Here is a 26168-nt window from a genome sequence, read left to right on the forward strand (position 1 = left end):
AAATTCTTGAATTGATTTATACTGGATATATCTAAATCACTTTTCTAAAAAGTCTTTTATATTAACAACGTAGCAAAGATTAATAATACAGACAGATTATTGATTCTAATATTCTTTTTTTACTGTCTTGTGAAATACGGAGAAGAGGACGGGCTTCGTACTTCACATGGGGAGCCGACGAGCATCATTTTTACCCAATTACCAATTTACCAGCAGTGATTCCCACGAGTCCACAACTTTTAACAGCAGTGATTTTGGAGACTTTATTTCCTTTTACATTTTAAAACGCAATAAAGTTAAATAAATAAAGAATATTTAGTGTTACCGATAATCCACATTGCAAAAAAAAAAAAAAAAGAGGAGAATTCTGACTGGATAAACCCCAATCCAATTTTGGCAAAAACTCTTTGGGGTTTTTAGGAATCTCTCTGCTGATCCCTCAGAGGATTTTTCTCTCAAACCCTTATGTTCGGAGCCCCTTGTGCCTCTAGCCTCATTGTCAAAACCTAGGCTTTGTTGCTCTCTTTTGGCATTTGGGCTTTGGGGTTGGAGATGGAGGTCTTGTGCTCTAGTAGTGTTGGCATGGAAAGCCTTCTGAGCTCTGCAATGGTGGCTTTGTTGGCTGAGATTTCAACTTCGGTTGTAAAGTCTCTGTCTTGCCTGCTTTTAGTGGTAAATTCCAACTCTCTCTCTCTCTCTCACTGTCTATTTTAGTGCAGATTTTTTTCCTTTTTTTAATGTATAAACATATTTTCTTTGTGGGTTCTGTTTGTGGTGCAATTTTCATTGACTTTGTGTCAAAGATTGAATTTTTGTGTGTAAATTTGTTAAACAGGGTTCTGTGTTGATCTTTGTGTGGAGTAAAGTTTTAATTTTTGATATTGGTATGATGTTTTTATTCTACTTTTTGTTTCTTACAAGGTCCTAAATGTTTTTATGCGGTTTTGGATAATGTCAGAGTGTTTCAAGCTTCTGATCAGAAGATTTTGAATGAAAAAGTTTGGCCCTTTTTAGAAAGTAAACTTTTGTAGTATAGATATGTATACTGGGTATTGAGATGTGTATTCTGCTGTTGGTGATGATTTTGTTTTCCTTTTGACTGCAAAGTGGAAATATGTATTCTGGGTTTGGGTTTGGGAACTTGGGTGAAGCGGCACAAATTTTCATCTGTTTGTTCTCTTCTGGTGCTTTTGCATTACTGGTATTGGTCAACTGATACCTTAGTTAAATACTCCCGGAGGGCTTTGCTAATGCAAAATTGTTATTCATATCCAGTTAATCTTTGTTGTCTTCAAGTTGAAAATAAAATAGTCATTTTGATATAGGATAAATGCACCATCTGTAGTATCAGTACAAGGTGGATGACACTGGGATTTAATTGGTGCAATTTTGCTGATGTTTCTCTATGCATCTTGATTACTAGCCAATATACTTTTCTTTCATGACTTTATTCATCAAGGATTTGTATAATCATAGGCCAGTAGTTTATTTAAGGTGACTGGGGGAAACTTTTCATCTGTAGGACATTAGCCTTCTATGGTCCCAACTCTCAAGCATCAAGACACTTGCATAATGATTGCTACTTAGGATTGAATGACTGTTAATCTCGTAAATTGTATTGATTTGCTTTGGCCCTTGATTAACTTTACATTTTTCAGATATCTAAGTCCTTTCTTATTATCATTCTGTGACTGGCTTTGAAGTCCTAGGGGTAGGAAGAAAGCTTCAAGAATTGAGTGAGGAGCTAAACATGTCAAAGTGTTTGTGCCTAATAACAGGTTATATAATCTTTATGTAACACACAACATTGTAAAAAAAGTTTGTTAACAGGTTATATAAAATTTTGCTGGTCATTGTTTGAATTTTCATGAGTGAGGTGCTCCAGAGGAAGCAAAATGAGGACTTCGCATCTGTCTTCCAAACCACTAGGTTTTCTTGCTGAGGAATTTTATAGTAGCTTCACACTTTGCAAGTAATGTATCTTGAAGGTTTATCATAACCTAGTTAATTCTTAGCCTTTAATGAAAAAGACAAATTATCTTTACCATAATCATGTGAGATGCACAACCTTTATGGGTTGCTTAACAGCCTGCCATCCCCTCCACTGTCCTCCGCTCTTCCTCTTGATTTGAGATTTTACCCTGCATATTTCCTGTTAGGAGTTTAGGTCAGAATTTTGTTTGCATTATCAGGGACCTTTTGTATAATTTGGGTACATGAACTTCATGTTCGTCATTTAGCTTCATTTTGTAATTTTCCCCCTTCAACATTTTTTTTTTGGGAAATGCATGCACTTTATCTCCTTTTGTCTGCTCTATGACATACCTACCATCATCTTCTTTTCTACATGTCTCAGGACCACTGTCGTACTTTTTTCTTAATCAAATTTTATCTTGTTAAACTGTAAAAGACCTTGTGTAATTATATTTGCTTTCAGGTAGGATCCAGGACAAATGGAATTACCATCGAGTTCCCTAGGGAGCCAAGGCAAATGGAGAGGTTTCTTTCTCGTCTTCTTCTTCCTTACCATCCCAAAGTGAAATTCAGTTATGAGTTTCCATAATTTGCCGGTTGTCAAAAGCTGATCTGTACATGGAAAAGCAGCCTGACCCTGAGACCAAGGATGCCAGTGAAAGTGAGGATGATGGCGAAGACAATGATGGCGATGAGGAGGATGATGGCGGTGAGGATGAGGAAGACTTTTCTGGTGAAGAGGAGGATGATGAGGATGACAAAGATTCTGAGGATGAGCCGGAGGCCAATGGTGATGGTGGAAGTGGGGATGATGACGATGAGGATGATGACAATGACGATGAAGATGGAGATGGAGAGGAAGAGGACGATGAGGAAGGAGAGGATGAAGAGACTCCCCAGCCACCTTCTAAAAAAAGGAAATGATCTTGAAGGGTTTGCACTTGTTTTGCCTTTGCTACAATGGCTCGGGAAGGTGGAGCTTAGATTAAGGGTTAGGGTTACAGTTTAGGTGGTGTTGATGCGAACATAGGATTCATGGTTCATGTTAAAGTCATTAAAGTGGTTGATTAATTCAAGTCCAGAATTAATCAACCGCTTTAATGACTTGAACATGAGCCATGGATCCTATGTTCGCATCAGGTGTGTTTTTCAGTGAGTAGAAAAATTGCAGAATTTTGTTGTGCTTGATAAACTATAATCACAATCATTTTCTTCTTCTAGGTTTAGCTTAACGAGATCTAATTATGAACTAGATGCTGACACCAGAGGCAAGAGCAATGCTATAAGTTCTCACTTCTTCAGGTGCCTTGCTTATGGGCAATGCTATTTGGTACCAACAATGCAACAAACGAAACATGCAATTTAGCCAATGTGACACTACTTGTATATTTATTACTATTTAAATTGTTAATATCATATAGGTGAGGGGGCTTTCTTGCCCTTCTTTTAAGTGATTTTCCTTGTAGGTGATCTGACAATAAGGATAGGGAAATGTTACTTGGCTGATGGAACCAGCCTGAAAGCAGAACCAAATGAATTTTAGATGAGGAGCCTTTCTTAAATTGATAACACAGAGAGCAAAATGGATGACAAATCCAAGAGGATTCTTCATGGAAGACTCCTAATTTTAGTAGCAAATGTTAAGCATTGTAGAAGATACCCTCAATACATGTTAACTTTCTCACATTTACCCATTTTGTTATTTAATTGGACAAATCTGACCTTGCACTTCTCGACTTTGCCTAATGTAATACAACCAATTTGACAATTGCAAATTAATTTGAATTTTGTCACATGAGATGGTAGAAGAAGCCCCTATTGAAAATAATGATTTGATTATAAACGTAATTGTCACTTTTTATAAGCAAATATGACCCATGTGCATATTTTTCAAAACCACGTTGCAAATATTTACTTTTACTGAGTGTATATTTGTGCTTTCATTTAAAATCTCCATGTAATATGACAAAATCATAATAAATTTCAGACTGCTTGATTAATTGTTTCATGTCTAGAAATATTGGAAATTTTAAGAGATGGATCGATCCAATTAGACAATGAGAAAGACATAATAACAAAGGGACATTTTTAATAGAGGTATTTTGGAACTGATATTCATTTTATACACATGAATTAATAGATCCTAATTATTATAACTAAGTTGTAACATCTAATAGGCTAGTTTAAACTAAAGATTCCTTGAATAGGTGTTTCAATACGGAATTTGTAAATACACAATATATTACCGTTTCAATATATAGACTCTTACACACGCTCACATTTACTTTTTTTTTTTGGGGTAAATGTATGACCTTTTTTTTTTTTTTTTGCTTTCTTTACATAAATTTTACTCACTAGTATAAGGTCAAGCAAATGTAAAATCTTTATTCTCTATAATCAAACTAAAAGCAGGAATTGAGGAAAATGTAACCCACGTTGTTGATCTAACAAGTTCCACTATGGATCATTTTTTAACTTTAACATATTCCATTATCTTGCAATTTATTAGATTTAAGTAGTTATTGTATTACACGCACTAGTTGGTGGAAATTTTGATTCTTCATCCTACTGGGAATGTAGGTTTTTTTTTTTTTAAATATTATTTGAGTTGCATCATAAATAAAAATGGCAACCAATTTTTTATATTCTCAACTATTTTTTTTTATTTCATATACATTATATTAAAAAAAAAAATCTTACAGTGTTATTCTGAATAATTTGTCCAAATGATCTCCTATCCAAATACACTAACGTATATCCACAAGCACCAATTAGACAAATCAAATTCAAAATACATCATTTACCATAATTAATGAGTGTGATAAACGAATTACAAGTAACTCAACCCAAGTTACCAAATTGTGAAGACTAATCCTTCCCATATTTGGTTTCCAAATTGACACTTTCCAACCGACCCGTTCGAATTTACCGTTGGAACTCGGGTCACACTAGCGAGCCAAAACTAGCCGTTTGCCGGCAATCAGTGGACATTATATATTTGCTCGCATCTGTATTCTTACTTTCCAAAAATTCAAGAGAGAGAGAGCGGGAGAGGAGAGAGAGAGGGGTAGGGAGAGGGGAAGGGGAAGGGGAAAATCAGAAAATTGGGGACGCATTTGTTTCTTGGGAAAAAGTTGCTTGTTTTTGTGGCTTGATTCTGTCCAGAGTTGGCTGTTTTCTGCAGCTGTGAAGAAAGCTTTTTGAGGAGAAACGATTTCAGGAAAGTATTATTTCTCTTCTCCTTTCTATTTTTTGTTTCCTTTCCCTGGAGATGAGATTCTTCAAATCCCGTGCTTTCTTGCTATGCATATTTGCTTTCAATATCCATTATTTGCTTTCAATTTTGACCTAATGGCAAAATTTCAGCGAATTTGTCCGATTCATGTCTTTGCTTTCAGTGGGTTTAGACCTAGTTATATTGAATTTTGCTTCCAATTTAGTACCGATGGTGTAGATTCCCTTTTTTTTTTTTTTTTTTTAAATTTGTTTGAACACTCATAATTAATGTGTCTACTTTTTACATGTTAGAAACTGAAGGTCTTAGAGTGTTGATGCATATTGAAATTTAAAAAAAAAGAGAAATAAGACGAAATTAGTTAGCAGTTGTTTCTCCATGGTTGTTTCAAGCACTTTTGTACCCCTACAAAGATTTCATATCCATATCAGTAGGCCAAGAATTCACAAAGCGGTATACGAAGGCTGTGAGTTGACCTATGTAGTCCCTTAATCCTCGAAACATGTATGAATGAATTCCTGAGATTAAAACAACATCAAACTCAAATTTGCATTCTTGATTCTTCGAATTTAAATTTTGGCTCTATTGAAAGCCCTTCAGTTTATTACTATCCGTTGCACCTTCTTAAGTGCAAAAGGAGCCAATTGTGCATGCTTATCTCCTTTTTTCTGAAAATTGAAATCTAGTGATTTTTTAGGCCCACACTACTATAGGCATCACCCACTTAATTCCAGTAATTTCATTAGTCTATATCAACAATCTGCGGCCATCTCCCAATTAGATTTTAAATTGTCTAGTGTGATTTTGTGTTGTCTTCGTTGGGTTTCAGCCTTTAATGTTATGTGGCATAATTCAAAAACATAAACTGATCTCATGGACTTATTGTTCACTTTGTTTCATATTTCAGTGTCAAAATGACTAAAATCAATACAAGTATTAATCAAAGAATTTAAAGCAGGCTGCATGTAATTTTTTACTAACCATTTTGGACTCAGATAGTGTAGTCGCTTGACTCAAAGCACCTTGTGGTTTAAATGACGTGCCGTTTGCCCTATATGGCTTATTTCATCGACTCATATACCTTTCTATTCGATAGGGAATGGGTTCTTTTTTTTGTAAGCCAAAAAGGGATAGATGGTACCATATGGAGTTTTTGAGTCTTTCAAGTACACTATCAGCGCCCAGAATTCTTTAGTGAATAATTTCTTTGTTGCCTACATTAAAATCTTTGGCTCATACTTTTAATGATTTTAGACATGTTGAGACTGAAATATCAAACGTAACTGCACGATCAGTACTTGTGTCAGTTTATATTTTTGAACTATGCTGCTTATCAGTAGAGATTGAAACCCCATAGAGAGAATAATGAATCAGACTAGAAAATTTTAGTTCTGATTTCGAAATGGCTGTAGATTGTTGTTAGAGACAAATGAAATTTTTGGAATGAAATGGCTGTTGATTGCTGTTTTTTTTTTCAAATTTGTTTGAAGACTCATAATTGTTGTGTCTACGTTTTACATTGTATGTTAGAAACTGAAGGTCTTAGAGTGTTCTGTCTACCTCTCTGTTTTGGTTCTGGTTTAAGCAATATTACCATAATCTTTTATGTTGATGGAATTTGAAATTTAAAAAAAGAGAAAATAAAATGAAATTAGTTAGCAGCTGTTTCTCCATGGTTGTTTCATGCTTGAAGGGTAGTCATATGGAGTTCTGTATGGTGGCTCTTTATTCTCTCATTTGGGTTTTGATATCTCATGGTAAACGGCATAATGCAGAAACATAAATTTAGCTCGTAGACTGCTTGTTAATGTATTTTTTTCGGTATTTATAATATCAAGACAATTAACAAAAGCCAGTGAAATATGAATTAAGGAATATAGTGTTGGCAACTAGTAAAAGATTGACTAGATTTTATGGCCGCAGATAGTGGAGGTGCTCGAATCACAAAGCTCCGATGGTTTAAATACTGTACCATCTGCCTTTCATGGCTTGTTTTATCTACTCGTAAATCTATCCATTTGGTGGGTTAATGGGTACTTTTTTTCGTAAGCTGCAAAGGGGTAGAAGGTATATTTTTAAACCAAATGGAGCTTTTGAGTCCCGCAACTAGACTATCCAGGGCTGAAAAGTTAACTTAATACTTATTGCTTACTTTTAACACTTTGATTAGTTTTACTAACGCTAATAATTTTTAGTTTGAAGTATGGAGAACTTTAGATTTTCTGTTGCATGGTCTGTTCTCACTGTTGAATTGTACAATTTGTCTTTTCTTGCTTTATTTTTGCATCAGCTGTCTTTTGTTCTGCTTAGTACACTTGTGAAAGACATGTAGCTTGATTACAATAGTGCCGCCCAGGCATGTTCTGTAGTAATTTGTCTTGTGAATGGTGGTATTCCTTTGTCATATTGCATTTGATATTTAACTGATCTTGGTGATTATATGGGGATTCTAGAAAAAAAAAAGGAAGAGATTTGTTTGAGTAGCTAAAGACTTAGAATGGATTGCTAATAATTTCTTTAGTTGTTAACTGGCAACAAAACTGTTGCTGCTTTCATTTAGGCTTTGAACTTTTGCTTGTGACAATCCACATGAGCCACTTTTGGTTTCACTGTATATCATCTGCCCAATTGTTGGGTAAAAAGTATACTTTTGGTTTCGCTTTTGGTTTTACCCAATTGTTGGGTAAAAAGTATATGTTTGCCAGTCAACAGTATCTCTACTTGTTTCTAGCTTCCCTCTTTTGTCAATGAGGAATTCCTGAATGAAATCCTACTACCATTCTTAAATGAATAGGCCTCTCTTTTCCCTCCAGGTTTCCTTTCAGATGAGACAACAGATTCTAGCTTTGTTGCTGATTTCTCCATTTGCTCCTACTTTTTCCTTGCAGGAAATTACTTTAACAAACTTGTTTCCTTCCCTTTTCCTTTTCTTTTATCTTTTTTTTTGGAATCCTTGGTTTCTTCACTGTTATACTTTCAATTCTGTTCATCTGATGCCCATTTGTTCTTCATACTTAAATAGGAGTCAATCTGGGTATACCCTCTTGCTGAAAAGTGTAATTTCATAGTATAGTTGTATATGCATGGTTGTCTTCTACTTCAAGGTAGGAGTTGGGCTTCTTATGGTTTTGTTTTTTGTCCTGCTTTTCCTTCTTGTATTTGATTGTCCATGCTCAATAAATACATGTTAGAAATTGAAATAGAAAGATATACTCCTCGGAGGACCTGATTTTTGAACTCTTCTTGTAGGTTTAGAATTTATTTTACCCATTTTTCTATATATCCATATATCTTTCTGGTTATTGTGAAATCATTTAAAGAAGAAGAAAAAAAAAAGAAACTTCCAGACCTCTTAATATGGACATAGGTGATTTATTATTCATTAACTGGCAAATAGGATGAACAGTTATTACTATTAAGTTCTGCAATTTCGACTTTCAAATACCTGCACGATCTGTTCTCTCCTATAGGAGTTCTTATTTCTTAGAATTCCTTTACAACTCGAATTCAGAAGATACATTGGAGGCAAAAAAGTATCATGATATAACTGATGCTTCGATATGACTTAGCAATTCTCTATGCTGTTCATTTGGACTATTGGACATTGTTGTGCTTTCTTTGACATAGCTTCTGAAAGTCATATCTCAGGGAAGAACTTTCAGCTTCCTGACAGCCCAGAGTGATGGGCCTTTCTATCCATCATGACTTGTCTTCTACTCTGATTTTCCTCTTCAATTTTCTTCAAAATTTTTCATGGACTAATTACTCTTCCCAAGACCCTGTCTTTTGGTTTAATGTCTTAGGTAAAGCCCCCCTATTTAGTAGGTGATATCCAATTTTCCCATTTATGGCTTATCTTCTTGTAAACCTTTGAGTATTTCCTAGAGACATAATGGAATAGAATAGCATATCACAAGCACTTTTGTACCCCTACAAAGATTTCATATCCATATCAGTAGGCCAAAAATTCACAAAGTGGTATACAAAGGCTGTGAGTTGACCTATGAAGTCCCTCCAATCCTCTAAACACGTATGAATGAACTCCTGAGATTAAAACAACATCAACTTCAAATTTGCATTCTTGATTCTTTGAATTTAAATTTTGGCTCTATCAAAAGCCCTTCAGTTTATTACTATCCGTTGCACCTTCTTAAGTGCAAGAGGAGCCAATTGTGCATGCCTATCTCCTTTTTTCTGAAAATTGAAATCTAGTGATTTTTTTGGCGCACACTACTATAGGCATCACCCACTTAATTCCAGTAATTTCATTAGTCTATATCAACAATCTGCAGCCATCTCCCAATTAGATTTCAAATTGTCTAATGTTATTTTTTGTTGTCTTCGCTGGGTTTCAGCCTTTAATGTTATGTGGCGTAATTCAAAAACATAAACTGATCTCATGGACTGATTGTTGCACTTTGTTTCATATTTCAATGTCAAAATGATTAAAATCAATACAAGTATTAATCAAAGCATTTAAAGCAGGCTGCATGTAATTATTTACTAAACATTTTGGCCTCATATAGCGTAGTTGCTTGACTCAAAACACCTTGTGGTTTAAATGACGTGCCGTTTGCCCTATATGGCTTATTTCATCTACTCATATACCCTTCTATTAGATAGGGAATGGGTTCTTTTTTTGTAAGCCGAAAAGGGATAGATGGTACCATATGGAGTTTTTGAGTCTTTCAAATACACTATCAGCGGCTAGAATTCTTTAGTGAATAATTTCTTTGTTGCCTACGTTAAAATCTTTGGCTAATAAATTTAATGATTTTAGACATTTTGAGACTGAAATATGAAAGCTAACTGCCCAATTAGTACTTGTGTCAGTTTATATTTTTAAACTATGCTGCTTATCAGTAGAGATTGAAACCCCACAGAGAGAATAATGAATCACAGTAGAAAATTTTAGTTTTGATTTAGAAATGGCTGTAGATTATTGTCAGATACAAATGAACTTTTCAGAATGAAATGGGTAATGCCTAGAGTAGTGAGGGCCTAAGATGGCTGGATTTTAATTTCTAGAAAAGAGGAGATAGGTGCGCATTTGACTTCTCTAGAAATGATAGTGCCATGGATACAGACAAAGGCTTTCATTAGAGCGAAAGTTACAATTTTAAGAATCAACAACGCAATTTTGTTTTTGATATTATTTGGGTCTAAAGAGTTTGCTCTTGTGTGTTCCATTTCTTGGAAGGATTTCGCTGGTCAACTAGACAGGGCTTTGAATACCTCTTAGGTGAGGATGTTGTAGTATAGTGTTTAAGTTGAATATGCATGAGGAACTAAGTAACGCATCATTTTGGATTTCTGAGATGTTTATGGCCTTTGTCTTGTCTAGATGAGTTACTTTGAATATATCTGTGGATTTGTTACAATTTTGAGGTTTGTGGTCAAATAAATGGTTAAGAAATAAATTTTAATTAGAAACTCTGAAACTCAGGTTTTAGAAATTGCAGACATTTGCAAGAAAGCATATTGTGCTTTGATTCAAGTGGAGGATGTTTTTGACCATTCCACAAGGTTTCTGGTTAAGAGTGCTCAGAATATACTAGGTTAGAAAGAAGTTAGGTAGATTTGTAGAGTTTTGCCCTTTCATGCAAATATAGGATTCTAATTAGGGTATCAATCGGATATTCAAATGGAGAAAGAAGGAACAAAGTATATCTGCATGTTGTTAGATTCTAATTAGTGTATGTGGGTTACTTAAGAGTTTAATTGTGGGTTGTTGAATATTTGGAGTATTGCCAATTAATTTTATGATAAATGAGCTATGTTCTGGTCAAACAAATGGTGAAAAGAAAAAAGGCATATAGAACAGAAAGTTAGGTTTAAGAAATCCCATGAATTGCAAGTCAGCAAGGTTCATTTGGAGCCTTTTTTAACCATTCTACAAGGCTTAAGGGAATGATTAACCAAATAATACTAGGTTTAAGAAATCCCAAGAATTGCAAGTCAGCAAGGTTCATTTGGAGTCTTTTTTAGCCATTCTACAAGGCTTAAGGCAATGATTAACCAAATAATATTAGGTTTGTTTAGAGGTTTGTTGATGCTGCACAAAGATTGGTTCCTTAGTAGGCAATTAGAGGACTTGTACACAAGGACGCATTGCATTTTGGATTCTATCTAATTTAGGTGAATTACTTGGGATTTATCTGTGGGTTTGTTTTCACAAATTTTGAGCATTGTTAATGATTTTATGGTAAATAAGTAGCACTGGGGTGAAGAAAACAGAGAAAGTTAAAATGGTATAGGGGATCTGAGACTCTACTTCTAGAAATTTCAGAGATTTGGAAAAAAACCATATTCCATCAAGGTCCATTTAGAGGTTGATTTTGACCATTCTTCAAGGTTTAAGGCAAAAGTAACTAGACATACTAGCCTTAGTAAGAAGTTAGGTGAATTGTGTAGACTTGTCCTTTGCAAGCATTTACAGGATTTTCATGCACTGATGTTGCACTTTAGCATTTGATTTGAGTATGGAAATGAACGATGGGCTGAAAATAGTATATGCATGTTTTCTTGGATGTTGATATTTTGTTGGACTAATTAATCTAGATGGGTTACTTGGAATCTGTTTGGGTTTATTAAAAATCTTCAATATTGTTAATGAATTTTATTTATGGTGATAAGTACTGTTCTGGAGAAAAGAAAATAGGTGAATTAGAAACTAAAATTTAGGTTTTAGAAATCCCAACAATTACAAGAAAGCATTTGCAGGAAGGTTCATTTGGAGGTTGTATTTTCATCATTAAACAGGGCTTAAGGCAGAGAGTTACCAGTTTGTACTGGGTTTGCTGCTAAGGAAACGATTATGCTTAGAAATTAGCTGGCTTTGTACCGAGTTTGGTTCCTTTGCAGATGAGTTGCTTGGGATTTAAATTGAAAATCCAGATGGTGACACAAGGAACTAAGTATTGCATCTTCTTGATTCTATCTAATTTAGATGAGTTACTTGGGATTTATCTGGGGGTGTGTGACTAATTTTTAAGTGTTGTCAATGATATTATGGTAAGTAATTTTGTGGTGGAATTAGTGGAGAAAATGATGATGGTATTTGAACAAAAAGAAAAACTGAATTGTTCTGTCATATCTTTTGTTTTGGACTCTGTACAACATTTATACAAATGGAATTTGACTTTTGTCAATTCCATGAAATCTGTAATTTCCTAAAAATTAGGAGCTAATTTATTCTATCCTAAAATACATTAGGAGTAAATTATTCTATCCTAAAATAGAGCAAAAATCATGGGATATAGCAGAAATCATGGGATATACATAGAAAAAGATATTCTAGATTTTCAACACTCCCCCTCAAGATGGTGAATAGATATTTTCCATTCCCATCTTGCATGTAATGTCTTCAAAGTTGGAAGTTGGCATTCCCTTAGTTAAGACATCTGCCAATTGATTATTTGATGCTACATATGGAGTGCAAATCATGCCACTGTCCAGCTTTTCTTTAATAAAATGTCTATCAACTTCGATGTGCTTTGTGCGATCATGTTGCACTGGATTGTGTGCAATGTTGATGGCAGACTTGTTGTCGCAATAGAGTTTCATAGGTCTTCCCACTTGATTTTAAGATCATCAAGTATTATTTTGAGCCATAGCAATTCACAAACTCCATGAGCCATAGCTCTAAACTCTGCTTCCGCACTTGATCTTGCAATAACCGATTGCTTCTTACTCCTCCATGTCACTAGGTTCCCACCAAGAAATGTACAATATCCTGAAGTTGATCTACGATCTACAACAAAACCTGCATAATCAGCATCAGTATATGCCTCTATGAGCAATCCTTCATTTTTCTTGAACAAAATTCCTCTACCCGGTGTCCCTTTGAGGTAGGATAGAATTCTATTGACAGCCTGCAAGTGTTTCTCTCTTGGATCATGCATAAATTGGCTTACTAAACTTACAGCAAATGCTATGTCCGGCCTTGTATGGGACAAATATATCAGTTTCCCAACCAACCGCTGATATCTTCCCTTATCTACTATGCTATCATCCTTCTCTTCATTCAATCTCAAGTTAGGCTCATGGGTGTGCTTGCTACCTTGCATCCAAGATTGCCTGTTTCTTTAAGCAAGTCTAAGACATACTTTTGTTGGGAAACAAAGATGGCTTTACTTGAGTATGCCACCTCAATGCCTAAAAAATACTTCAGCCTCCCTAGTTCTTTAATTTCAAACTCCTTTGCTAAGCACTTTTTGAGTGTTTCTCTTTCAATTGGATCATTCCCGGTGATGATGATGTCATCTACATATACAAGTAGAGCTGTAACACCTCCTTTTGAATATTTTATGAACAAAGTATGATCTCCTTGACTTTGTTTGTATTGCATTGCTAGCATCACTTTAGTAAATCTTCCGAACCAAGCCCTTGGCGATTGTTTTAATCCATATAAAGCTTTCTTTAACCTGCACACTTTCTTTTCAAAAAACATTTTATTGAAATCCGGTAGGGGTTCCATGTACACCTCTTCTTCTAAATCCCCATGTAAGAATGCATTCTTAACATCAAATTGCTGTAAACACCAACCAAAGTTAGCGGCTAAAGACAAAAGAACACGCACAGTATTCATTTTTGCAACGGGTGCAAAGGTCTCTTGGTAATCTATCCCATATGTCTGTGTATATCCTTTTGCGACCAACCGAGCTTTATGCCTTTCTAATGAACCATCAGCTCTATATTTCAAAGTAAACACCCATTTACACCCCACTGTTTTCTTTCCTTTGGGCAGGTTTACAATTTCCCAAGTCTTATTTCTCTCTAGGGCATTCATTTCCTCTTTTATAGCATGTAACCAGTTCTTATTAAGTGCCTCTTGTAGTGTTTGTGGGATTGAAATGGAGTTGATGGTGGTAAGGAAAGTTTTATGTTGTGGAGAGAGTCTATGGAAAGACACGAAATTTGAGATTGGATGCTTAGTGCATTCTCGTGTTCCTTTTCGAACAGCAATAGGCAGGTCTAAATCATTAAATTCACAAGAAGCAGAGTCAGATTGAACACACAAAGGAACAGAATTTTCAGTACCTGATTGTGGTTCAGATTCTTGGATTTGCACAGGTTCAGAAATATGAACTTTCTTCCTTGAGTAGACCTTGAGTGGTGTAGTTGGATTTAAACCAGATTTTCCCTCAGCTCCAAGATCAGGGTCAATTTCTTTACTGGCATGTTCAACTTCAAATTCAGGTTCAGGTTCACTGCTAGTATGTTCTCCTTTAGAATTTGGTGTATGGTCAGGCTTGAAAGACTTTAAGTTTAGTGTAGGACTTTGAAGATCAAAGAGAAATTCCTTATCTTCCCAAGAACTATCCCCCTGGGGATGAGGATTGTTACTTTGAGAGTAAGGTTCATTTTCAACAAATGTGACATCCATGGAGGTAAAAAAATTTTTTGAAGGAGGATGATAACACTTATATCCTTTCTTTGTGTTTGAGTATCCCACAAAAATACATTTTAAAGCTCTTGGATCAAGTTTCCCTCTTTGGTGTGCATGAACATGTACAAAAGCAACACAACCAAACACTTTTGGTGACAATGTGCAAGAGACATTAAAATCAGGATAAAAAACAGAAAGAGCAGCAATGGGACTTTGATTATTTAGTACTTTTGAAGGTACTCTATTTATCAAATGTGCAGCAGTTAAAACAGCCTCCCCCCAAAAAGTTTTTGGAACTTTATGTTGAAACAAAATTGCTCGAGTCACATTGAGTAAATGTCTATTTTTTCGTTCAGCAATCCCATTTTGTTGGGGTGTATCTACACAAGATGACTCATGTATTATACCCTCTTTTTGGAAAAAAGATGAGAGAATTTGATTAAAATAGTCTCTTGCATTATCAGATCTTACTCTTTTAATCAAACTTCCAAATTGTGTACAAATCATTTTATGAAACATTGGAAAAATATTGCTTACTTCTGATTTTTCTTTCATAAGAAATAACCAAGTAGTTCTAGTACAATCATCAATGAATGTGACAAACCATTTTGCTCCAGAAATACTAGAAATTCTACAAGGCCCCCAAATATCAGTATGTATCAAAGAGAAAGGTCTAGTAGATCTTGTATTACTCAATGGAAATGATAGTCTATGATGCTTAGCAATTTCACATGTATCACAATGAAAACTACTAACATCTTCATTCTTGCAAAAGTGAAGGAAACATGCTTTTAAGTAGAATAAAAGATGGATGACCAAGACGGAAATGATGAAGCCAAATTTCAGATTTATTATTTGAGGAGCAGGTGAGGGATAACTGATTTTTGTTCTCCTTGTTGCCACTCATCTCCTCAAGGTAATAAAGCCCATCATTCACCTTAGCAAGTCCAATCGTCCTCCCCATAACCAAATCCTGAAAAACACAGTGAGTAGAATAGAAAATTACTCTACAGTTCAGATCTTTGGTAATTTGATGGATGGATATGAGATTGGAGGACAACTTTGGGACATGTAACACATTATTTAGGGACAAAGAATTTGATAGATTTACTGTCCCTTGGCCTGCAACAGTTATAGGAGATCCATCCGCAACAGTAATTTTTCTATTTTCAGGACATGGGTTGTATGTTCTAAATCTGATTGGGTTGTGAGTCATATGGTCAGTAGCTCCTGAGTCGATGACCCAAGAGCCTAGAGAAGACATGCTTGAGGCACTTAAAGCATAAGAGTTAAGGTACTTACCTGATTGAGCCAATGAACACGTACTAGAGGACTTTTCAAGGGAATTTTGGAGGTTTCTTAGCTTTTCGATTTCTTCTTTCTTGAATTCTCCCATACCAGCTTGGTTGGATTTTTCTTGTGTTTGGTCTTCTCCAGCAGTTAAGTGGGCTTTTCCCCCTTTGAATCCTCCTTTACGACTAAGGACTTGTTCCTTTCCATGGAGTTTGAAGCAATCATCTCGCGTATGGCGTGATTTTTTGCAGTACGTGCACCAAATTGTGTCTTTATTTGACTTTGTAGAAATCATTGCTGAGCCTTCTAATGTTTTAGGCTCTAACATGACTTCTCGTCTATTCTCTTCAGCTCGAATCAATGATATTGTCTCATTCAGAGATGATAATCTTTCCTTCCCCAATATCTGGACTCTGACCTGATCAAATTTCACATTCAGACCTGCAAGGAAGTCATAAACTTTATCCTTTTCGATAAAGTTTTTCAAGGTGGCTGCATCTTCACTACACACAATCTGAACACACCGATATTGGTCCAGTTCCTGCCATAGATTTTGCAGAAGGTTGGCATATTGAGTAACAGAAAGGTTGCCCTGTTTAGTGGCTGAGATCTTTGTTTTGATCTCATAGATTAGGGCAGCATCTCCTGCCTTTGAATAGGTCTGTCGAATAGTAGTCCATATATCTTGAGCTGTTGGTAGGAACATGCAAGTATCACTTATTTCAGGTAACATGGAGTTCCACAGCCATGACATGACCATAGAATCCTCTTCATCCCAAGCAGCGAATTTAGGATCTCCCTTTTTCGGTCCAGTTCCAAGCAAGTGGCTGATTTTGCCCTTTCCTTTGAGAAATGTTTGAACAAATTGTGACCACTTCAAATAGTTTTTCCCGTTGAGCCTGTAGGCTGCCTGGATACTCTGCAAATCCCCTGTTTGTGGAATATTTGAGGTCTCTTCTGATTTGGTATTGGAGTGGATTTCTGATGTTTCAGTTTCAGACATCGTGGAGGTTTCAAAGAAAAATTGGCAATGAAGGCCTAATGAAAAAAAATCAGCAATGAAGGCTGGAAATTGCACTTGGCAATAAAGACTTGAAAAGAGGAAAGCACTCAGCAATGAAGGCTGACAAGAAGAGGTCCGAAGAGCAAAAGCTCTGATACCATGAACAAAAAGAAAAACTGAATTGTTCTGTCATATCTTTTGTTCTGGACTCTGTACAACATTTATACAAATGGAATTTGACTTTTGTCAATTCCATGAAATCTGTAATTTCCTAAAAATTAGGAGCTAATTTATTCTATCCTAAAATACATTAGGAGTAAATTATTCTATCCTAAAATAGAGCAGAAATCATGGGATATAGCAGAAATCATGGGATATACATAGAAAAAGATATTCTAGATTTTCAACAGTATTCAAATCTGAGTCTCAGCTTCTAGAAATTATAGAGATTTACAAGAAAGCACATTGTAACAGGGTCCATTAGAGATTGGTTTTGGCGATTCTACAAGGTTTAAGCAAAGAGTACCGGTACATGGTAGGCTTAGTAAGAAGTTAGGTGAATTGTGTAGAACTTTGTCCTTTGCATGCAAATATTGGACTCTTATTTAACGACTTTGTACTTTAGCATTTGATTTGAATATTCTAATGGACCACTAGTTGAAAAAAGTATATGCGCATCTCATTTGATTCGGGGATTTTGTTGGACTCTCTTTCTTTAATCTTGGTGAGTCACTTGGAATGTCTTTGGGTTTGTTAAAAATCTGGAATATTGTCAATAGATTTCAGATAAGTACTGTACAGGAGAAAAAAAGTTCAATTAGAAACTCAACCTTTGGTTTCCCAAATCCCAAAAATTGCAAGAAAAAGGTAATTTTTTTTTGGGGGGAGGGTTTGCCCATACCATTTTATAAGGCTTAAGGCAATGATTAAATAGAACATAGTAAGTTTGGTTAGAAGTTTGCTAGCGTTGTTACAAGGATTAAGGCTGTGATCAAATAGTGCTTAGTGCAGAGTTTTCTCACCATTTTACAAGGATTAAGGCAATGATCAAATAGAACAGATAAAGTTTAGTAAGAAGTTTGCTAGTGTTGTGCAGAGTTTAGATCCTTTGCAGGCGATTAGAGGACTGATATACAAGGACATTGCACTTCAGGATTTATATTGAACGTCTAGATGGTGACTGAGGAACTATGTATTGCATCTTTAGGGATTCTATCCAAGTTTCTTGGGATATATATGTGGGTTTGTTACAAGTTTTGAGTATTGGCAATGATTTTATGGTTGATAAGTAGTACAGTGGTGAAATAAATAGAGCAAATAATTATGGCATTTCGAATAGAAATTTCAGAGATTACAAGAAAGCATATTGTACCAAGGTCCATTTAGGAGATTTTTTTTAACAAGGTTTTAGGCAAAGGGTAACCAGAACTTAGTAGGGTTAGTAAGAAGTTAGATGAACCATGCAGAGTTTTGTCCTTGGTCGGCAAATATAGGACTCATATAGTCATATGCAATGATGTTAGCTTAAGCATTTGATTTGAGTATTCATATAGGCGACATGTGAAACAAAGTGTATGGTGCATCTTGTTGGATTCCAAAATTTTGTTGGACTCTAATTGGTCTAGGTGAGTGACTTGGAATCTATTTGAATTCATCAAAAATCTGGAATACTGTCAAGGAATTTTATGGTAGATGAGTAGTCTACTGGAGAAAAGAAAAATAGGTCAATTAGAAACTGAAAGTTAAAGGTTTAGAAATTTTAAAGAATCACAAGAAAGCATATTGCAGCACGGTTCATTTGGAGGTTGTCTTTTTACCATTTTACAAGGCTTAAGATAGTTTTTAGAACATACTGAGTTTGATTATAAGTTTGCTGGTGTTGTGTAGAGTTTGGTCCTTTTACAAGCAATTAGAGGACTTGCAGACAAGGAAACTACATTTTAGGATTTAACTTGAATGTCCAGATGGTGACATGAGGAACTAGTATTGCATCTTTTTGGATTCTATGTAATTTAGGTGAGTTACTTGGTATTTATCTGTGGGTTTGTACAAATTTCGAGTATTGTCAATGACTTATTGTTGATAAGTAGTATTGTGCTGGAATTAACGGATGAAATAAAACTGGTATTTCAAATTTGGGACCCAGCTTCTATAAATGCTAGAGATTTACAATAGCAAGCTATTCGAAGGTCCATTTAGAGGTTGTTTTCAGATTAAGGCAGTGAGCAAACCTCAACATACTAGGCTTGGTAAAAACTTAGGTGAATTGTGCAGAGTTTCATCCTTTGCTGGCATATATTGGACTCTCATGCATTGTTGTTGAAGTTTAGCATTTGATTTGAACAGTCAAATGGGTGGAAGGTGGAATAAAGTATATGCACATCTTGTTGGACTCTAATTAATCGAAGTGAGTTACTTGGAATCTATTTGGGTTGTTAAAGACTTGAAATATTGTTAAAAACATAGTAGTGTTCTGCAGGAAAGACGAAAAGGTCAATTTGAAACTGATATTTAGGTTCTAGATGTCCCAAGAATTAGAAGAAAGCATATTGCAGCAAGGTTCTATTATAGGTTGTTTTTTAACATTCTACGGCCTTTATGGCAAAGTGTAACAAGAACATACTAACTTTACTAAGTTGGTAGATTTATCTAGAGTTGAGTTCCTTTACGGCAAATATAGGACTCTTATGTAAGGGCATTGCACTTTTAGGGTTTAACTTGAATATTCAGATGGTTTATATGTGCTTGTTGGATTCTGAGATTTAGTTGGATTCTATCTCATGACGGCGAATTACTTCTATTTGGGTTGTTAAGTATCTGGAATATTGTCAGTCTGTTTTATGGTTGATAAGTAGTGTTATGGAGAAAAGAAAAAAAGGTCTACTAGAAACTGGCTTTTAGTTTTTAAAATCCCAAGAATTACCAGAAAGCATAAAACACCCAAGATTCATTTGGAGGTTGTTTTTTACCATTCTACAGGGTTTATCGCAATAAGTAACAAGAACATACTAATTTTATTGAAAAGTCTGTTTGATTGTGCAAAGCTTAGTTCCTTTGATTGCAAATATAGGATCCTTATGTAAATGCATAGGATTTTAGGATTTAAATTGAATATTCAGATCAGGATACTAGGAATTATGTATTGCATCTTTTTGGATATTGAGATTAGGTTGGATTGTGTGTAACGAAAATGAGTTATTTGGAATTTATTTGTGGGTTTGTTATAATGTTGGACTATTGTCAATAGTTTTATGGTGGATAAGTAGTGCTCTGGTGAAACAAATGCAGAAAAGAAAGAAATGTTAATCAGAAACCGAAACTCAGGGTCTAGATAATTTGAAGAGTTAAAAGAAAGCATATTGCACCCCATGGTTCATTTGGAAGTTGTTTTTTGGACCAGTCTACATGGTTTAAGGCAAAGAGTAATAAGAAATTAGTGGAACCGTGCAGAGTTTTGTTCCTTTGCAGGGAAAAATTTCACTGTTGTCTATGGAGGTCACAGTGTGGGGTTTGAATTGACTATTTAGATGGTGACAATAAGGAAGAAAAGTATTTTGCATCTTGTTGGATTTTGGCAGTGTATTATGGAATTAAAGTTAATCTAGGTGAGTAATCTGGAATTTATTTGTGGGCTTGTTACGAATTTGGGAGATTGTTTAACAAAATTTTATGTGAAATAAGTGGTCTTCTGATGAAATAAATTGGTGATAAAAAGGGTGTCATTAGAAACTGATGCTAAGGTTTTAGAAATTCTTTTTTTTTTTGTCAAAACGATAATGTATTATTAAAACTTGGTACTACAAAAGTTCTACAAATGTGGGCAACTGCCCATCAGATCATCTTGTGCCATCTGTTTGAGCCACTGGGGACAGCTAAGCTTCCACATTATATTCTTCACTAATGTTGACGCAAATTTTGCTACATAATGACCTAGACAATTCCTTTTCCCACTAACAAACTTGAAATTACAAACTGAAAACCAATCTGCTAACTGAATGATGTCTTCCACTATAGTTGTCACTGTGTGGTCCTCAATTCTTCTTTCTTTTATCATGTTGACCACATTTTTACAGTCAGATTGCAATTCAATTTTCGTCTATCCTGCATCTTTTGCCATCAGCTGAGCCTGTTTGATTGCTGCAGCTTCTTCCACTATTGCTCTTCCTTTCTTTAGTTCCTGCACTGCCCTCACTTCTACTAGTTCCCCTTTCCAGTTTCTTGCAACTATCCCAAGTCCCGTTCTGATCTTCTTTGCAGAAACAGCAGCATCCTGTTAATTCTTATTGTATCACACTAGAGAGGAGTCCATCTTTGGTTCATCATTTGTTGTCTTGGTTGGTCCTCCATTTTCTCCAGATTCCCCTTGTTTACCTCTGTGTGTTCCATCCATTTTTTCTGAGCTCTCCTGATGGTTGAGTTGCTGTCCATTCTGTTGCCCTCGAACATGAATTTGTTTCTTGGTTTCCATATTTGCCAATGTATATTGACTGTGAGTTCCAAGTGCCCCTCTCTATTCTCCACTTTGCATGCATCTGTAAGACATTCCCACCATCTCTAAAAATTAAACCTCAGATCATTCAAGCCTTCCCACTATAATGGTGCTAATTTCCATGTCTGTTGCGTATTGGTGCAAGAAAAAAACGTGTTCAAGAGTTTCTACTTCCTCTCCACAACATCTGCACATAGGATCACCCATTTTTGTTCTATGGAATATGCATTTTTGAACCAGGAGTACTCTTGTAAGCATTTCCAGAGAAAATGTTTATGCTTATGTTTAATGTTCAGGTTCCACAAACCTTTCCAAACTTTATCCTTCCTAGGTCCAGTACTAGCCTCCTCATGCTTTTCTTTTTCACACTGGAGTTTCTTCTTCCTCTGCTTAGCTAGAGCATAGCCTGTTTTCACAGTATACACCCCAGATTTGGAATGTCTCCAGTACATCCGGTCCTTTCTTTGGAAGCAACTGATATGAATTCTTTGTATTTGCTCTACATCTTCCTGACAGAAAGTTTCCTTCAGTAACTCCATATTCCACTTGCCACCTGATAAAAGTTGATCGACTGTTTTCACTCTACAAACTGTAGGTTTTCCGTTCTAACATTGCCCTCTTCTGTATTAGATAGCCAATTATCATTCCATATAATCCACTGCATTCCCGTCTCCAATCCTCTTCATTATTCCTTTGGCTAGCAATTCTCTTGCACTGGATATACTTTTCCATACCCAACAATCACTGTTCTTCACCTTGCTTTCAAAAAGGTTTCTATCTCTCAAATACCTGGCTCTGATTACTTTGCTCATCTGCAGGTTTGGTTGAATTAAAATCCTCCAACATTGTTTGGCCAGGAGAGCTTCATTAAAGTTTTCTAGGTCCCTGAACCCAAGTCCACCATTTCTTTTAGTTTCAGTGATCTTGTTCCAACTTACCCAGTGCATTCTTTGTCCGTATTCGCCATTTCCCCACCAAAAATTTGCAATTCTTTTACAGATCTCCTTGGAAGCTTGAAGCATGATGGTATTCAAATCTCAGTCTCAGCTTCTAGAAATTATAGAGATTTACAAAAAAGCATCATTAGAGGTTGCTTTTGGTGATTCTACAAGGTTTAAGCAAAGAGTACCAGTACATACAAGGCTTAGAAGTTAGGTGAATTGTGTAGAGCTTTGTCCTTTGCGTGCAAATATTGGACTCTCATTTAATGACTTTGTACTGTAGCATTTGATTTGAATATTGTAATGGGCCACCAGTTGAACAAAGTATATACGCATCTCATTGGATTCAGAGATTTTGTTGGACTCTCGTTAATCATGCGAGTCACTTGGAATGCATCTGGGCTTGTTAAAAATCTGGAATATTGTCAATGGATTTCAGAAAAGTACTGTACAGGAGGAAAAATGTCAATTAGAAACTCAACCTTCGGTTTCTGAAAAAATGTTCATTTTGAGCAATGATTAAATAGAACATACTAAGTTTGGTTAGAAGTTTGCTAGCGGTGTGCAGAGTTTTCTTACCATTTTTCAAGGATTACGGCAATGATCAAATAGAACATACTATGTTTAGTTAGAAGTTTGCTAGTATCGTGCAGAGCTTGGATCCTTTGCACGTGATTGGGGGACTCATATACAAGGACATTACACTTCAGGATGGTGACATGAGCAGCTAAGTATTGCATCTTTAGGGATTCTAAGTTACTTGGGATATATATGTGGGTTTGTTACAAGTTTGAGTACTGGCAATGGAGAAATTCCAGAGATTACGAGAAAGCATATTGTACCAAGGTCCATTTAGGAAATTTATTTTACAAGGTTTAAGGCAAAGAGTAACCAGAACATAGTGGGCTTAGTAAGAAGTATTGAACTCATATGCAATGAGGTTTGCTTAAGCGTTTGATTTGAGTATTCGTGTCGGTGACAAGTTGAACAAAGTATATGGGACATCTTATTGGATTCCAAAATTTTGTTCGACTCTAATTAGCGTAGGTGAGTGACTTGGAATCTATTTGAATTGGAATCTATTTGGACTCTTAACACAGATATATCTCATTTCTGTTCTATTTTTGTTGAATCCAATTTGTCCTGATGCTTATATTGAGATTCTGAAAAGAGAAACTAAGGACTAACCTGACTTGTCAAAGATTTTAAAATTGGCGGCAGAAAATTTCTTTAGTTGTCAACCAGCAACAAATACTCGATTCCTGATTTGAACTTTGATTCTTCACTTGTGACAATATGCATGACCAACCTTCTTCGGTTTGATAAAATACCATTGGCCATCTGAGGATCTAATGTTTAACTGTAGAAGGTTGAGTCATCCCCTATGACACAACATAACTTGCTCAGTACGAACTCCCTTGTCCGGTTCCCCAACTTCACTTTCATCGTCTTTCTTTTCCTTTTTCCAATTGTTGGTTTTAACAGTATACAGTTTTCCGTTCAACAGGGCTCATAACTCAAAATCTTGTCGTGAGTCAAGAATGAGCAACACATTCCCGAGTCTTATTGAGCTGAGTTTGGATTTAAGAATATGATCTACTGTATGAGATGAATTCCGGCCTATGTTACATGGACCTGGGGGGTGCGAGAGTCCATTATAGGTGCACGTATTGCATCTATGTCGAAGTATCTGATCCTAGTATTTGAAAATGATGGGATCTAGGGATATGTGTTCAAATTCAGATATGGGTGCAGGGATTCGTTTCTTATACTCGTAGGTGCACAATCATTCTAAAATTTATCCACAATCATATTTGAAACTTGTGCTAATAAAAAGTTCAGTTAAATGTGCAGTTAGGTTGAAATAAGAAGGACGTCTATGCATTTATATATAGAGTGTGTATATCTGATTTAGTATCATCGTCCATAAACTGCAATTTAAATAGTACTTTCAGAAATGCAGTACCCGTGAGTCTTGTTTTGGGCTTCTTGCTCTCACAGTCGAAGCTAAGCCATTCATGTATAAACAACAAAATTAGTCTCACTTATTTAATTAGCTAAACAACAACTTTATATAAATCCCAAAAACTCATCTTATTTAATTTGCATCCCGATCATGTCTCACCAGGTAACATTAAAATGAAAACTAGAATTAACCAGGCACGATTCAGTCATGGATTCCACTTCAAGAACAATCTAGGAGCAGGATAATTGACTGCTAATGGGTTTAAAGGGGTATTGATTATCGGCTGCATAATTGAAACTGAAATTGCCGTGTGTAACGCCGTAATAGATCGGCTGGCCACCGTTAACGAGGCAAGAGCCGCCACCGCTTTGAGAGAGGACGGCGGGGTTAATCTTTTCAACGCTCTGAAAGCCAGAGCAGGACAGTTTGACTTGGGTTTGAGTGCAAGCGCAACTGTTAAAGATGGTGAGTTTAAACTCCGGTTTGGATTGTACCTTTGCCCCTGTTGGAGCCTGCAATATGATTAGACTTGATAGAGAGCATCCCTGAGCATTTGCAGTGCCTGCAAGTTAAAATAAATTACTACTACCAATTAACAACATAACATATATTATTTATTAATTCCAAAAAAAACACATTATACACATACATATAACTACTGATGAAATGCATGCATCAAAAAACATGTAGTGTATATATGTATATATATATATATATGTATGTATATAGTTAGCCAAATACATGCATTGTATGTCAAAAGCAGGCCAGCCAAAAGTTTTGAAGTTGATAACACTACTATATATCTCCCACTTTAAAAAAAAAAGATGTTTTGAAGTATAGATTTTAAAGAAAATTTATCAATACACATCTCTAATTTCATTTTTTTTTCCAAAAACACAGTGTGCACATGCGTATATGTATATGTATATGTATATATACATTTTCTACGATTCTTTTCGAAATTTGCTGCAGTGGATATAGTGATGCATTTAGAAACTATACCTGCGCTCAATAGACCAAGAAAGAGAGACAAGCAAAGGATCTTGAAAATGGCTGCCATCTTCTTTGTTCTTCTCTCTTTTCAATGATTCTGAATCTTAATGTGTGCTACTTTTATCTGCATATGCATAAGAGAACTTGGGAATTTATATATGCAAGACTTTTAGATATATATGGAAAACAAGCATTGGAGGGTAAGAATTAATATGCGTGCGAAGGGGAATCCATATATATGAGATGGTCTATTCACAATCGACCAGGTTTAAAGGTGTCTGTCTGGTTATCAACGAAACAATTAAGACGCCAAAGATTTTTGCTAAAGAACAAACAAAGAATCTCTCCATGCATATAAACCCGATTATATTTCCTTAAATTAGAGATTTTATTCTATCAGCGGTGCATTTGATACATTGCATCCAGCTGCATATCCCAATTATTTTTCTTTTTAAAGAAAAATAAACCCGATATTATTTTTTCTTAACAGAAGCACTCGTTAAGAGATGCACTAGGTGATCGATTTGGTGTTGTCCTTTTTTTCTTTGTATGGTAAAGTGACTAAATACAGATAGTGGAATTAATGTGATTGCGTGCATTTGTATAGCAAATCAGATACAATTGTCAAAAAAATCATTTAAAAGATGGAGAGTTATTAATGTACCTTTGATTGACATCCAAAAATTCCACTTATTGTGATTTCATATCATTTCTATTTGAAATGTCCCAGATTGAGTTGTTTTAAATGTTAAAAGAAGATTCTCATTAACACATTAATTCCCTTGATTTCTGTATTCAAAAGGCAATCACTTTCGATTTATATTTGATTCTCTTTAATTTATTTCCCGCAATGATCTGTATCCTCATTTACAGATCTCTTTTC

The 26168-nt window shown here is 35.5% G+C and overlaps 2 protein-coding genes and 1 long non-coding RNA gene across 3 annotated transcripts; 2 read left to right on the plus strand and 1 right to left on the minus strand.

Annotated features, from left to right (window-relative positions):
• Nucleotides 1–355: 355 nt before the first annotated feature.
• LOC113703139 (uncharacterized) lies at nt 356–3428 on the plus strand. Its single transcript, XM_072062042.1, has 2 exons — nt 356–672; nt 2438–3428. The coding sequence occupies exon 2, from the start codon at nt 2593–2595 to the stop codon at nt 2896–2898; it is 306 nt and encodes a 101-aa protein (XP_071918143.1). The 5' UTR covers nt 356–672; nt 2438–2592; the 3' UTR covers nt 2899–3428.
• Nucleotides 3429–5034: 1606 nt separating this feature from the next.
• Nucleotides 5035–24472, plus strand: LOC140012951 (uncharacterized). The gene is made up of 2 exons (XR_011819983.1): nt 5035–16143; nt 16245–24472. It is a non-coding gene; the product is annotated as an uncharacterized lncRNA (long non-coding RNA).
• Nucleotides 24473–24493: 21 nt separating this feature from the next.
• LOC113703433 (TPD1 protein homolog 1-like) lies at nt 24494–25352 on the minus strand. Its single transcript, XM_027224791.2, has 2 exons — nt 25295–25352; nt 24494–24854 (listed from the first exon to the last, which is right to left on the minus strand). Exons 1-2 carry the CDS (start codon nt 25350–25352, stop codon nt 24523–24525), a joined length of 390 nt encoding a protein of 129 aa, XP_027080592.1. The 3' UTR covers nt 24494–24522.
• Nucleotides 25353–26168: the final 816 nt, after the last annotated feature.

Source organism: Coffea arabica, chromosome 8e, assembly GCF_036785885.1.
Source record: "Coffea arabica cultivar ET-39 chromosome 8e, Coffea Arabica ET-39 HiFi, whole genome shotgun sequence".
NCBI lineage: Eukaryota > Viridiplantae > Streptophyta > Magnoliopsida > Gentianales > Rubiaceae > Coffea > Coffea arabica.

Coding starts and splice junctions, on each gene's coding strand:
- LOC113703139 (XM_072062042.1), top strand. CDS start 2,593: ATGGAAAAGCAGCCTGACCCTGAGACCAAGGATGCCAGTGAAAGTGAG.
- LOC113703433 (XM_027224791.2), bottom strand. CDS start 25,352: ATGGCAGCCATTTTCAAGATCCTTTGCTTGTCTCTCTTTCTTGGTCTA. Junction 24,855..25,294: donor TCTTGGTCTATTGAGCGCAG/GTATAGTTTCTA, acceptor TTTAACTTGCAG/GCACTGCAAATGCTCAGGGA.